The sequence below is a fragment of the Ambystoma mexicanum genome, chromosome 1q (genome assembly GCF_040938575.1).
Source record: "Ambystoma mexicanum isolate Mex_15411 chromosome 1q, UKY_AmexF1_1, whole genome shotgun sequence".
Classification (NCBI taxonomy): domain Eukaryota; kingdom Metazoa; phylum Chordata; class Amphibia; order Caudata; family Ambystomatidae; genus Ambystoma; species Ambystoma mexicanum.
The window spans coordinates 788,070,545-788,086,190 of record NC_090922.1 but is presented as its reverse complement, the minus strand read 5'-3'; the positions used below and the strand labels follow the sequence as shown (position 1 = coordinate 788,086,190).

At 45.2% G+C, this 15,646-nt stretch overlaps 1 protein-coding gene across 2 annotated transcripts in view; it reads right to left on the bottom strand.

Moving 5' to 3' along the window:
* HMCN1 (hemicentin 1) overlaps positions 1 to 15,646 on the bottom strand; it is a 1,785,366-nt gene that overhangs the window by 848,122 nt on the left and 921,598 nt on the right. For both annotated transcript variants that reach the window (XM_069641364.1, XM_069641365.1), the window contains exons 48-49: positions 13,947 to 14,033; positions 13,193 to 13,384 (exon numbers count right to left, since the gene is read on the bottom strand). In XM_069641364.1, coding sequence (XP_069497465.1) covers positions 13,193 to 13,384; positions 13,947 to 14,033 — 279 coding nt within the window. The remainder of the gene's footprint in view (positions 1 to 13,192; positions 13,385 to 13,946; positions 14,034 to 15,646) is intronic.

Here is a 15,646-nt window from a genome sequence, read left to right as displayed (position 1 = left end):
ATGTATCCATTCTCTGAATGGGTTCTATAGAGAGACATGACAATACTCTCATTAATGGTTGAAAATGAACGATCCTGTAGGTCGCTGTTCCGATTCGCTTATCGCTTGATGTGCGTTGCACTCTGAAGTAAACTGCACTGAAAATGGGCGTGTGTGGCTGGCTGACATACCCTGGAGCAGATGTTGGGGTTAGGCGAGAGTTGGTGTGCTGCTGCATACTGGGACCTGCTGTGCTCTCTCCCCACCTGTCGCCTCACTCCTGCGTAGTGCTGTTTGTTGTGGTGCATTGCAGTGCAAATATCTCAGAAATCGTGCATCCCAGGGGCTTAAAACATGGTTTTCGAGGGGACCTCTAGTTTTGTTCCTCATGTCGAGACTGGTCCTTCTATGCCCACATTAATGTTTCGCTGATTTCAGGCAACCGTCTCATGTGTGAAGGTGCTGCAATCCCGGGAAAGGGGTGGAGTGTCCATATGTCATGTACCCAGTAATGTCCAGAGGGTCCTAACAGGTAACTATGCAAAATGTGGTGCAGATTGGTGAAACGGTGTGGAATTGTATAAGGAACAACGCTTTGCCAAGCCACAAGCCCACAAACAGATTTGGACTTTTATAAATATAGATTTAGTCGCTCACACGCTTAGGTTAATTGAAACTATAAGAAAGACAAATCTAGAATGTGGCAGTGCACCATCATCTGAAAGTTTACAGTTGTGACCTTATTTTCCCCAAAATCCTTCCTCTACAAGAGCTCCCGGTGGGGCAAATTAATTTCCTACTGGCAAAAGGGAGACACAGCGAGTGTGAAATGGGGAAGAGAAGAAGGATTATGGGTTACATGTTTCCATCCTTCATTGACATTGTTTCAGGGGACTTCCTGTTTGACAATTCTGTTCATGTCCCAGATAGGAATGAGGTACGTGGTCCCTCTTAGGAGGTTTTTCTGCAAGTCCTCTGCTGAAGGTTTGTGAAACCAACCTACAGTGCATAATTAGGGTTTCCACCAAGTTAGTCTGACACTCACAAAGGTAACTGTGACTGAGGAGTTTGCCTTCAGTCTTAGGATGGGAAATGGGTGAGGGCTAAATTACAGCCTCACATCAGCGCACACAATATATGTACTGAGCAACATACTCTTTATCATAGGATCAAGCATGAAGAAATATCTACAGTGCAGGCAAGTACTTCAAATAGTTAGTATTGTAAGTACAAAAAAGTGTCTAAAAGAAACACAGATCACAATTAAAAGGAGGGTCACACAGGTTTACAGGTGAGTTAAATGCAAATACTATTTTCAAAGGCTTTAAACATGCTAGAAAGTGTGAAATAGCAAATATCTCCTTCAAAAACTTGGATATAGATAGTTCGAACCAGAATGTCCGATGAAAGGGCAGGTAGGTTTAAGAAGCAGAAACAATGCCGCTTGAGTTCCAGCTGCTAGCAAGGGCTTCTACTGCCCATAATGTGAGCACACTGGTCAACAAAGTTTCAGGAGAACACGCAGGGATGCACAGCCAGAGGTTCCCAAATACATACAATTGTTGCTGCCTCTAGTGCATAATTTACATAACTTTACATAACTTGCTCATTTACATAAGCAACCAAGTACATAAGCAACCAAGCACATAAACAACCAATGTATTACTTATAGGCAATTGAAACACTTGCAATATTTTTTCTCATACTTTTTACTTACATTGTTTTTGGTCACAACAATGTAATTTCTTAACGTACGTTATTCTTAATTTAAACAATCCAAAACCATTCATTCTTACCCTATGCAAGTAACACGAACATTATATCAAAAAGTCAATATTTTGCATCAAGTAGCATCAATTCACATGTATACACATATGTACACCTCTTCTTATTGAGTTCCATACATACACTAAATAGGATTCCAAATAACCAGGTTGGTCATCTAACTCAAAAACTAAACTTAATCATGCTTAGACTGAAGCACAACAAGGTTGCCTTCTACTGATGTTTCGGCGCAATATAATTCTATCACCTTCCTCAGGACTCAAAGACAGTTCAAATCGGGCCCTGTACACATACCCAAAATGAAATACTTATTTATCATAGGAACTTTAATTTTAAAAATAAGTCATTTTGTTTTTTTTGCCAAAGAATAATGGGCTCACCAATCTCTGAAATTCCATGGTTATATCAGTTTAGTCAATAATGTATAGTCATTGATACATAATTTTGCATTCTCCAAAAATTTTAAGATACTCATATTCAATCTACAATGCCAAGGAATGAAACCGGGTGAAAGTCTAATTCACAAAATCCATATTGTCCTAAAATAGCCTCAGGTTCCAGCTGTTCATGCTGGGTGGAAGAAGAGAAGAGTCTGAAGCAAGATTCTAAGGTACAGAGAGGACGTGTTTCACCTTAAGGAGGCTCAGGAGTCTACAATACATCCAGCCTTAAGCCTGTTTAGGGATATTTCATCTCTCCAGTATCTTCCAGTAAATATCCCGGAAATAATCTCTAGAAACGCTTTCAAGTATCTCTACTAGCTATAAACATACACAGAGGACTGGGGTTACACCACTCCTCCAAACAACCTCTGTGCACTTTTCAAAGTGGTGGCAGCCATCCAATCAAATTGTTCAAACAAACTCCACTTTCACAAGAACACCCAAAGAGATATGGATTGGCTTGTCTGAGAGACCCTCATCAACCCTCAACTTGATTTTACTCATATAGAAGTATCTGTTTCAGCTATGCTCGTGACCATGTAGAGCAAACAGGCAAAACAGCAGCTCTGCATGCTAAAAACACACAATGAAGTAGTAGAAAGAAAATGTGTAATAATAATAATAATAATAATTTGGCATTTATATAGCGCTACAAACCCTCAGGTATCTGAGCACTGCTTATTATTGCCCATGTGGTGCTCATTTATCGACCTCGGAAGGATAAAAAGCTGAGTTTGGCCCTGCCGGGATTCGAACCTGCATTAGCAGGCTCTGCACGGATGTCAAAGTGAGCGCTCTACTCGCTGTGCCACTTGACCAGTAAGACTTAAAATTGCATTGGTATTCACTTTATACCAGTTCAGAGAGTCAGTGTTCACTAAAGCAATGAAAAGGCTAGAACATGGATGGAAATAAATATTTGATTAATGGTAGCTAAAAGCATCTCCTGCGTATCAGACATCTCGCAGTGAGCAGGAGCTACATCTGCGGAATGAGGAGCTAGCTAATTGGTAAAAAAATCAATTAAATAACAAAAAGAATAGTGCATAGCATGCCATGAATCTAACTTCCACTTGAGATGCACACCATAACATTATGTCTGTTTTGTATATGTCCCATTTAGTGGTCGAAGTGTACGAAAAGAAGTAGTGGTACTATGTTCCCTGCTGGCCTTCGCCACTACCCACACGGACGGAGAAAAAGATGAGCAAAATACATATATAACAAAAAATCCAGTGTCATTTTCTAGTCTCTAGTCTCTAATATGCAAGAGGATACAACCAACAATGGAGACCCTGTTAAAGGACTTGCTAAAGGGACACAAGCAGGGGGTTGCCTGGACACATCTACGTGCACTCCAATGCTCTGGAGCGACTTTTCGGATTAAGGTAATCAATACCCTTTTCCCCACAGTACCTTTGGTTTGAAGAAATGTTTGTGGCTGGATTCTCCTTGATGTGGCAGCTCTGGACACGACCTCGGGAATCCTTGGTCTGATGACAAAAGGCAGGACAATGGACGGGATCTCTCTGTAGCAGTCTCTAGGGAGGACCTCTGGCATGGCTTTCCGCAACTTCTCTGTTCACTCAGCGGTGTTGGCACCTTTTCTGCAGCACCAACAAAGGACGTGATTCACCCCAACAATCTTCTTCAGTTCCTGAAGTCCTGCACTCTGTTGAGGGGACTAGGATGGGTCAGATTGTGTCTCTGGAAGTTCACCTGGAGCTCAGCAAAGACTTGGACGGATTTGGCCTTACCACGATGATGCACTTCAATTGGGTCGGAGGTCTCCTGGTATTGGGGTCCCGCATCTCTGAGGAGGCACAGCACCCCAGGAGATGGCTCTGAATAAAGTTCATCTTGGGACTGGTTGTTCCCACCAGTCAAAGGGAAGGAGTCATCCTCTTCGGAGTTCATCAGTCGCACAGAAAACATGGTAAGGACAGCAGTGGTCGCTTCACTTTGTTGCAAATGGTCTGTGTTAGATAAGAATTTATATAGTCACACTGTGTGAGACTACACAACACTTATCTGCTTGGTATCAGGTAAGGGAGTTGGTAGTGTGACTGAGCAACCAGGCCCATTTCAAGAGGGGTAAATGTGAGCTGTAGAGCTGTAGCAATGAAATTCACAAATACAAATGGCCAAGTAATACTTATGCACAAGGTTTCAGTTATAAATAGTTATTTATTTATTTAACATCAATTTTTAAATAAGCGTTCTTTAAAAAGAGTAAATATACTTTAAAATACTTTTCCAGAAACAGCACATGTTTAGTGGATACTCTTTAGAGATGCTTTTTACACACTTCCTACACCCGGAGGTGACTTCATTCACAAGGACAGTAATGTCATTTATATATCACTAGTCATACTTTGCAGATTCTGAAGTTGCACAAAGGAAAGGTTAAAGGAAGGAAGAAGGTTAAACAGGTTCTCTGGGCGAAAGGTTAAAGGAAGGAAGAAGGTTAAACAGGTTCTCTGGGCATGTGAACATACTTAAATCTTCCAATGAAGTCTAGATAAAACATTTTTCCTGGCCTAACAGTCTAAAAACAAGTTACCATCTCTGAGGGACAGAAATATCAAAGTCAATGGACTAAAAGAGTCTGCAGGGAGCCAGGACAGCCAAATTCAATTGGAGCAGAATCTATGGAGGTGAGACACTGCTTAGATAATACAAGTCTTGCACAAAATTAGAGAGTTTTTTACAAATCACTTGTAGGGTCACAAGCTGTTACACTTGTGAAAAGCAGAGTTTGGATCAACTCTAAAGTAAGCCAATGCAAGTCTCAACTGAAAAAAGCTCAAAGACACCGAGGGAAATAATACCCCAATTCTACACAGTACCTCTGGTTTGAAGAACAGTGGTCCAGCCGGATTCTGTCCTGTTGCAGCAACGCAGATCCTGGGCTCCTGAGCCTCAGTCGTGCGGACAAGAGGGAGGACGTCTGGAGGACTTCTGCAGCAGCAATTTGGAGGTCGTTGACAGCTGCAGGATCTTTTTGGATCAGCAGCACTTTCTGGTTTCAGCGCACGGTAAACAGCACCACTGCGGATCTCTGATACAGTTTGGGCTTCCTTCACTCCTTGAGTCCTGCACTCTGGTGAGGGGACTCGCGCTCTGGTCGTCCTGCTTTTGGAGGGTCCTTAGGAGACTCCTGGAGCTTCTAGCTGGATTGCAGACGTTGCACTCGACTACGGATTTCTCGACACCTGGCACTCAGTTCTTGCAGCAGGGAAGAAGTAGAGCCAATCAGGGAAGATGGTCCAATGGAGTTCGTCTTGGGGTTAGTTGGTCCCACTATCCCAAGAGAAGAAGTTGTCCCTTCCGGAGATCTCTTGTCGGTTAGAAAAAGGAGTTTCAGCACAGCAGCAGGGCTTCACCGGGCAATTCAAAGGTCTAGGAGGATGCAGCATGCTTCATTCACGGTTTCTTCGTCAGGTGTTCTTCCAGTGGTCGACTCTGCCTCTAGTCCCAAAACCCTCGCCTTTTAAGCAGGTTTCTCCAATTCATGCACAGCCTAGACTGTTACTCAAACAGCAGGGAGGCTGTCCTGAAAGGACAGCCAGCCAGCCAATCAGGACTGATTACATTCAGTCACTCCTAGAGACAAAGGACAGTGGAGTTTCGGGAACCTCCCTCACTTTCTTCCCTTCCAGACACACTGGAGCCAGAGGCGGGTTTCAGGACTTAAGCCCGCCAAAGGCAAAATGAAAAAAAGGGTTCAAACCTGGCTTGGCGCGCAGAATAAAACCCAAGAAAGACCTCACAAACAGAAAATAGCGAAGAAAGAAGACCACGGCCATTTTGAGAAAATGGTCACCCATGGGTGCTATACTGCAGCTGAGAATTCAGCCTGCTGTAGAAAAGCACATTGGTAGGAAATTTAAACCACTGCCACCAGCCATTCAAATGCTACATGAGAATGTAGGATAAGGGGCTACTAGGTAACCCCGCAGCACTCCACATAAAATGGTGTGTGCTGGACCTACAAATAGAAAAGGTAAGTAAAGTCAATTTCACTTTACTATTCTTGGGAACGGTAGTTCACAAAAGAATAGGTATTTAAACCTTATGAGAAATCTAGAGGATTTCACTGTGACACTGCACACTGGTGCTGTGTCACCATACAAAATGTAGATGCCTATGGAGTTTGTCAGACTCCACAAAACAGAGGAAACAGATCATCCAAATCAGGTCAAAACACATGAGAGTGAGAGAAAAAGGTCTCTCACTCACTTCAGGGTTAAAATTAAAAAGTCCTAAAGTCCAGCCGAAGAGCTGGGGGTCTCTAAGGTTGAAGGGAATTAGCAGAGAAAGGAGAATTCTCCCTATTAGTCTGCAGGCGTCTCTGGTCGTCTTCTTCTTTGGTTACTTCAGCTTCCAGTGGTCGACTGCAGAAGCCTCACCTTTTAAAAAGTTCCAGCATTCACTCCTCTGCAATGTCTCTCAGCATTTTATAGAAAGGGGCATTTGGATGTCTACTCAGGACAGCCAGACCCACTGTGGGAGCTGGTCATGTTCTGGCACTCTGTCAGACAAAGGACAGGGGAATGGAAGACTCCTCCCCCACTTCCTGCATACCCAGACACTCTGGAGCCTAGGCGAGGACACCTACTGTTAGGTAAGAATTGGTGCAGTCACACTGTGTAAGACTACACAACACTTATCTCCTTGGTATTAGGTAACCCACCTTTTGGTATAGTTCTGTACTATAAAAGTTGGTAGCGTGACTGAGCATCCAGGCCTATCTCAAGAGGGGTAAATGTGAGCTATAGAGCTGTACAAATGAAATCCATAAGTACAAGTGGCCAAATAACATCTACACTCAAAGTTTCAGTTATAAATAGTTATTTATTTAATTAACATACATTTTTAAATAAGCGTTCTTTAAAAAGGCTATTCCTTGTACCCATGTAAATATACTTTAAAATTCCTTTTCAGAATCAAAACAAGTTTGTGGATAATCTTTGGAGATGCTTCTTACACAATTCCTACACCCGGCGGTGACTTCATTCACAAGGATAGTAATGGCATTTATATATCACACTACTATACTTTGCAGATTCTATGGTGTGTAGAAAGGAAAGGTTATGGAAGGAAAAAGGTTCAACAGTTTCTCAGTATATGTGGGGACAACTAAATCTTCCAATGAAATCTAGATAGGCTTTCCCAGCAGTAACAGTATACACTAAGCTTCCATCTATGAGGGACAAAACGTATCAAAGTTAATGGACTAGAAGAGTCTTCAGAGAGCCAGGACAGCCAAAGTCATTTGGGACACAGTCTATGGGCCTCATTACACGGAAGGCGGTGATCCAGGGTGCTATTAGCACCCTGGACCATGCCGGTAAATTACCGGCACCGCCTTGGCGGTAAGGGGATTTACCGCCCCATTCCAAGGTCGGTGGGGCGGTAAATCCCCCTTCCGCCATTGCCCTTCCCCATTCCCATTTCTGCCCCATAGGGCTCTATGGGAATGGGGAAGGCGCTAATTACGGCACCGCAATTTTGCGGTGCCGTAATTAGCTCCGAGGTCCCTTAGCGGGTTGGTTTTTAACGCCTGCAAAAAGCAGGCGTTAAAGCACCAACCCGCTAAGGGACCTCGTAGTACGGCGGTAAGGGTTAACGGTCACCGTTGCCATTAACGGTGACCGTTAACCCTTACCGCCATCCGTGTAATGAGGCCCTATGTATCTAATGCACTTCTTAGATCAAAGTCTTGCAAAAAGTTAGAGAGTCTTTTGAAAAATCACTTGTAGGGTCACAAGCTGTTAAGCCTGGGAGAAGAGAGTTGGAATCAACTCTTAAAGGGTAAGCCAATGCAATTCTCAAGAGAGAAGAGTGCGGCTAAAGGCAATAAGGTAAGTACCTCAAGCCTAAACAGTACCTCTGGTTAGAAGAAGAGTGGTCCAGCTGGATTCTGTCTTGCTACAGCAGTGCAGACCCTTGTTCTTGGGCATCAGTCGTGGGGACAAGAGGGAAGACAAGAGGAAAGACGTCTGGCAGGCTCCTGCAGCAGTACTTGGGAGGTTGTTGGCAGCTACGCGCTCTTTTCGGTTCAGCTACACTTCACGGTTTCAGCGCTTAGCAAACAGCACTGATGGGTATCAGGGACACTGGTTGGACTCTCTTCGCTCCCTCGGTCCAGCACTCTGGTGAGGGGACTCTGGATCTGGAGGTCCTGCTTCGGGATGGTCCTTAGGAGTCTCCTGGAGCTTCAGGTCAGATTTGTTCTGCGGCAGATATTGCACTCGACTACGTACACTCAACCCCTGGCATTGGCTTTCCAAAGCATCGGAGAGGCAGAGCAAATCGGGGATGGTGGTCCACTGGAGTTCGTCTCAGGATTAGTTGGTCCCACTAACCCAAGGGGAGAAGTTGTTCCGTCCGGAGCTTCTATGTCCACGTGAAAAAGGAGTTTCAGCACAGCAGCAGGGCTTCTCTGGCCAATTCAAAGGTCCAAGAGGTTGCAGCAAGCTTCATTCATGGTTTCTTCATCGGGTGTTTCTCCCAGTGGTCCACTCTGCCTGTGGTCCAAAAACCCTCGTCTTTTAAGCAGGTTTCTGCCTAGGCTGTCAATGATATGATATGATATGATAGTTTATTTATATAGCGCCTATGCACAATGTGTTTCAAAGCGCTTCAAGGCAAGGGAGGGAACAAGGGAAAAAACAATGACATTCTTACAAGCCATGAACAGTAAGGATGTGAAATTAACTATCGTACTCGGCTTGACGACATTTCAGATAGTGCAAGAGCTAAGACATAGATAAGGAAGGGAGGGGGAGAGTGGGAAGGAAATGGAAACAGACAGGCGACTACCGTACTAGGCCTGACGACATTTCTGGTAGAGCCGGAAAAAAAACAAGAGGTGAGGGAGAGGGGTGCAGAAAGGTAGGGGAGGAACAAAACAAGTGACTATCATATTAGGCTTGACGACATTTCAGATAGTGCTGGAGGGGAGGTGGGGAGGAAAAAACCAGTAAGGGGAGGGAGGAGGTTACAGACGAGGTTGCTATCATACTAGGTCCAGGGACAATTCTGATAGAGTAAGTGCATAGAAGAAAGTAAGGGGAGGAGATAGGAAAAGGAAGAAGGGAAAGGAGGAGAGAACAGACAGTTAGCAGTCAAAAGAGTGGAGAAGCAAGAGGGGAGACTGAATACAATTGCAGAAGTCAGTAGTAACACATAATGTTGCAAGCCAGGATACAAGATGAAGATGGGAACAGCATGAAGCAGGGCCACCATGAGTACAAGATGCAAAAGAAGTTCACCATGAGAGTTGAGAAAGGGTGACGCATCATGAATGAATGAAGTCCTTAAAAGTCAAATCCAGCATTGTCCACAAGACGGTGATGGTGAAACCAGAATGTATCAAGACAGACTCCTGCAGAAGTAGGCAATCACACAGCAGGGTGGTTGTTCTGAAAGGACAGCCAGCCAATCAGGACTAGTTGCATTCAGGCATTCCTAGAGACAAAAGACAGGAAAGTTTTGCGACCCTCCCTCACATCCTGTCCTTCCAGAAACACTGGAGCCAGAAGCGGGATTCAGGGCTGAAGCCTGCCAAAGGCAAGACAAACAAAGGGCTCAAACCTACCTCAACACACAGAGTAAAACTCAAGAAAGACATTCAGAAACAGAAAAGCATGAAAAAAAAGACAGGGGCCATTTTGACAAAATGGTCACCCATGGGTGCTGTACTGCAGCTGAGGGTTCAACCTACGGTAGAAACGCACAATGGAAGGAAAAATTAAACCACTGGCACCAGCCATTTAAAGTAGTGAGGGTAACATAACATTTTTACATGAGGATGTAGGACAAGGGGCTACTAGGTAACCCCCCAGCACTCCACATAAGATGGTGTGTGCTGGAACTACAAAGAGAAAAGGTAGGTAAAGTCAATTTTACTTTACTATTCTTGGGAACTGTAGTTCACACAAGCCAAGGTATTTAAATCTTATGAGAACTCTAAAGGATTTCTCAGTGACACTGCACTGAAGGTGCTGTGTGTCACCATACAAAAAGCAGATGCCTATGGAGTTTATCAGACTCCAAAAACAGTGAAAACACAAAATCCAAATCAGATCAAAACTCACGAGAGAGTGGGAAAGAGGTCTCACTCTCTCCAGAGTTAAAAATGAAAAAGTCCAAAGTCCAACAAAAGAGCTGGGGGTCTCTAAGGTTGAAGGGAATTAGCACAAACATGAGGATTCTCCCTAACACATACTGGCCCCTGCCAATATGGCAAAACACGCACAGACCTCTCCCTCCCAGGACAGTAGAAGAAGGGCTAACACCCACACCGGAAATGGTGAAAAAATAAAGGAGCCACCAAGTTAGTACTTGGGTGACCCTACTGTGCTTAACCGGGGCTTTGAACATAGCCTGCAGTAGAAAATCACACAATAGTTGGTAGAACACGTCTACTGCAACCAGCCATAACTAGAAGGTTGTCTATGTGACTAAAAAGTCACAGGAGCAGAGAGAAGGGGGATACTAAGTATCACCTTGGCACTACACATAAGGTGGTGTGTGCCAATCTCTCTGATTATTAAGTTTTAGGAGAGAGACAAAGTCTATCCTTAAGAACTGTAGTTACTCTAGGGCAGAGGTTTTCAATCTTGGGGGGCGCTGCCACATACCTGAGGGGGGCGGGATGTCGAACAGCAAAAACGACATTTTCATTTTTTTATTCTTCATTTTTTTCTACTGCACTGAACTGAGCATGTGCAATGGGGAGCCACTTGCTCCCATGCACATGCTCAGCCAGTGCAACGTGGTGGGGCGTGGCCATGAAACAGGAAATAAACGCAGCCTGGACGTGCGTTTCATTGCATTTGGAACGCAAGTCCAGGCTGCGCTGTGGTTTCCTGCTGTTTTCGCCCGCCTTTGCTGCAGTGAGGAAAGTGATATCAGCGGTCCCCACTGAGCCCCTCTCCCTCTGCACCCCCCACACTGGGGGGAGCTGGGGAGAGGAGGCAAGTGGGGACCGAAACTGCATTGCCGGTGTCGCTTGTTGTATTCCTAACACGGCTCCCCGTGGCAGTTTGCTGGGCTCCAGCAATCTGCCGTGGGGGAGCCGCGTTAGCAATACAACACTGGTCCCCCCTGTGCCCCTCTCCCTCTGTGCCCCCCACATTGGGAGGTATGGGGGAGAGGAGGCGAGCGGGGACCGAAAAGGAATTGCCGGTGTCGGGTATTGTATTCCTAATGCGCTCCTCCACAGCAATTGCTGGGCTCCAGCAATCTGCCATGGGGAGCCGCGTTAGGAATACAACACCGGTCCCCCTGCTTTGACTGCCCGTCTACCTACTCACCCCATGCACCCCTGGACTCTGCCAACAAATGCACATTATCTAAAACCCTTGCTACTCCGGTAGCAGGAGTTTGGAGGTGGAAGCGGAATTCCAGGCAGTTGAACTCCGCTCTAATGAACTGTCCAAAATAATAATTTTAAAATGGTGCGATTTTTTTCATGATGCTTCTTTCCAAAAGTGGGGTTATTTCTGCCCTTGAAAAAAGTTATCACTAGTGTTTCATTTCCTAATGGCTGTCAGCAAAACAGGAGCATTATGGTGAATAAGCAGTTTGGCAAGCATTATAACATCTCACTAGGAGAGGGGATGAAGCATACAAATGATAAATCTCCCTAAAATTCCTCTGCTTGGTCCTTCTGTTACCATCCCCAAAGATGGCTTCTGCAAGTGCAGCCAGCTCCGACCTCTGTGAACTTGGGCTTCCTTAGCCTGACATCAGGGACTCTAGGTTTGTTGCCCTCAGACATGTTGGCACTTCCTATTCGGCTGGATGGCATTTGGAAGTGGGGGATTTCAAGTGGATTGAGTTTTCAAAATGGCTGCCCATGATCTTCCAGATGCTATTTTCGGTGCCAGTAATTCCAGTGCCAGGAATTCTGTCAGTTCAGGTGTCGGTATCGCTATTCCTGGCATATTTCAGCCAGTAATACTGGCGCATTGCTGCCGACGCCCGTAATTCCGGCGTGCCGGTATTACCATTTCCGGCAGGAGGGTGTGGACACCCCCGATGACCTGCAATGCGCCAGTAATTCTGGCAGTCGCCGTGCCGGAAATGATAATACCAGCATGCCGGAATTACCAGAGTTTTAGGAAAAAAGTTGTAATGAGGGCCATCATGTTTGTTATGAACTCCCTAAATTGCAACATTTTAAATCTCAACGATACTCAATATGTGCAACCTCTGAATGATAAAAATCAGACCAGGCATGCCTCACATGTGACTGACTCTGCTGGACTTACAATTCTCCACTTCAGCTTTACTAACTTGATCAACTTCAGAACGAAGAAAGGCTGACACCCTCTTACCTAGAATTAAATCAGGGACCTGCAGGTTACACGTGCATATCTCCAAAGAAAGTGCATTCATCTAGTGAGATATTGTCCTGCAGAGTTGAATGTGCTGTCGTACCTGGATAACATTCACGGATGCACAAGACATAATTTTGGCTTGCTAACTCCCGACCCAGCCTCCTCTGACCCCACCCTTTTCCCTAACCTTACTTCAGTCTGCACCTACGCAAACTTGTCTGGAGCTTCATTGGAAATTTATGGATGTTAAAGGTGATTTGGGTAGATTTGGCTGGAAGAAATATATGTGTGCTCCAGGGAACCTATCCGAATCTCAACAGGAGATTTGTTGGAGCCCCGCAGATCACTTTTGAGAAAGTTCAACCAGGCTTAGTCATGGGGTATTTATCAATCTGCCCTTTTTTTTTTTTTATCTAGGGTGTTGCGCCTGCAAGTGTAACGCCTTATGGGTTTGTGACACAACAAGTCCAACAGTACGTGCCCTCAGCGTGGTTCTCTTGTGGAGCCAAAACCTATTTTGAAAGTAGCAGAAACTTCAGAAAAAAGGGCCCTGTTTTCAAGCAGTCTAAAATGCTTGTAAATTTGCAGCCCAAGATCTTTCACAGGTTTTTACAACCCCAAGAAACCTACCGAGGACATTCAGGCTGAAGCTCTTGCTCTTGTCGCCAGCGGTGTTCGATGCCGTACATGTGTAGCGCCCGGTGTCTGTCACTTTGGCATCGCTGATCTGCAGAAAACGGCCACTGGAGAGAAGCTGGTGGTCACTGTCCTCAAGAAAGGGTTGCCCATCCTTTAGCCATTCAATCTGTGGCACAGGATTTCCTGGAAAGAGTAATGTTTGACATGGAGGTCATGCAGACACGATCATCATTTCAACATATATGCATGCCACCAGGTTGTGGTATATGCTAGCTTATGATATGCTATGGCTTCAAGGTAGTGCCTTGGAGTAGTTGTGTCTCATGCCTGAGAACAGAAACCCATGCAGTTCCAAGTGGCATGGGCATACGTAGCAAGGCCCTTTCAGGAGGTAGTGGTACTTGCTCTGTAAACAGCCATAGATGAGCCAGACGAGCTGCGACTCCATCCTCACTAGCAAGAACTGCTACCTCTGGAAGTGTTTGGCTGCAGTTAGCATCTAGTCATGTACATCATATTGTAAATCAAGTCAATACAATAACAACCATTATCCTTGGTGTGGCCAGGTCCTTTGCCTTTACTGCATATGTGAAGACCACTGTTGAGGTCCTACACCTTCTAGCTGGAGACCTGCTGGCAAATTCATGTGTTTCAAAGACTGGTATTTGCAATAAAGAGTATGGTAGCCAATGTTTTAAAAAGCACAGGCTAAATGTTACTTTGCGGCACCTCATCGCTGGCTTACCTATCACTTCGCAGGCTAAGGTTACTCTGTGTTTTTCCTTCACCTTCATATTTTCCATTTTATTCTCTCCCAAAATATTTGGAGGCACTGATGAAAAGGCATAAATAAAGTTATATAATGCACATATACACAAACCTCAATAATACATGTTATGTATTTAGTGTTCTTCACAAGTATATAATACCATGGTCTGTAAAGCAAAGTAGCCTCAAGTGCACAGCTACACATATATTTCGTCACACATTTAAATGAGAATACATGAATCAGTGAGTTCCTCTCAAAGACATGGGGACATGTTATTTAACGTGGATTGCTTGTTTGGTCATTTGCACAAGTTACCGTTATTAGTGAGATTAAGAAATCATGTTCTCTGCATGCAAATGTGGTCTTCTATATACTCATGGAAGCATAATTCAGAAACAATACGAGGAGCAGTAGCCGTTAGAGTGAAAACAAATGTTCTTTATAATGAACATCCTTCCAGCTGCCCATCAGTCAGCAAAGGCCTAGCCAAGTGGACAGGTGAGGGTCTTTGAGTGGCCCTCGGAGGGGATAGAAAAATACTGGGAGCAATTGGTTAGTAGTGAGTGTCTGTATAAGCACTTGCAAGGGAATGCATACACTCGTGGTCATGTTGTCAGAGGCAGTGGGCACTCTTGTAGAACACACAGATAAGTGGAGTGATCCAACTTTTCATTGGCACATACACCAAGTTTTTTGCCTGATTTCCTACTTAGTTAACATGAATTGGAACCCTGGAAGAAAGTAAAAGCCAATCAGGAAGCAAGGCTCACAACCCTTATGCACCAGGGAAATCCCACATTCCAGGAGAGCTGCTGCCACCTCCTCCTTTGTCATCCATTTTTCCTGCTGCTTGCCACCTTTGCCTTCATCATCGATCTCTCATGTTCCGAGGCCTACATCGACCCCTAATCCCCGGTCCCACTATAACTTAGAAGAACCTGTGGACTCCCAGCTTCTATCCTGCTCACTGTGCAGAAGGCAGTCCATGGAAATGGAAAGAGCCTCTACGAGTTCCTTTCCCATTTCTTTGGAAGGCCTCATCTTTCTTTGTATTTTTTGGTGGAGTGGCGGGGGAGGGTGGGAAATTGAAACAGCTTGAGCAGTATGCAAACGACAGGCACGTGTTGCGGCAGGGATGACGGCTGCATCCCCCATGACACAGGGGACGCCACCTGCTTTCAAAATGGTGTGGCGGGCACAGCAGTGATGTCGGGTTGGCTCCTCAGCCAATGGGGACCGGACCACCCACAGAGGCCATACTCTGGCCTCACACTCCATGTGGGTGGTACCTACGTTTAGGTAGATGGTCAGTTGCGCCATACCCACCCAAAGGGTCCCTCAGACCCCTCCAAGGAAGGGTGAGCTGATGTAGCAGGTCCCTAATCAGCCAGGGGAATCCTAGGGAGAAGATATTATAAGATACTCACCGTAGTGACTAAAGTACTCTTAGTCCTTAGTCGCCTTTCATCCATACGGCATGGGTGTCCCTTCCAATGGACAGGAGACGGAACCTTTTTCAACAGAAAAAACCTTCTTCCCCTTTAAATTTAGAGGCTCGTGGGGGTGCGGCCCAGGGAGCATGTGCTGCCCTGATTCCGCCCTCCGGCGCCACGCCTCAGTCCCCACTGACGCGTCGACAATAGGTTTAACATTGCCTAATGACACCAGCATTATTA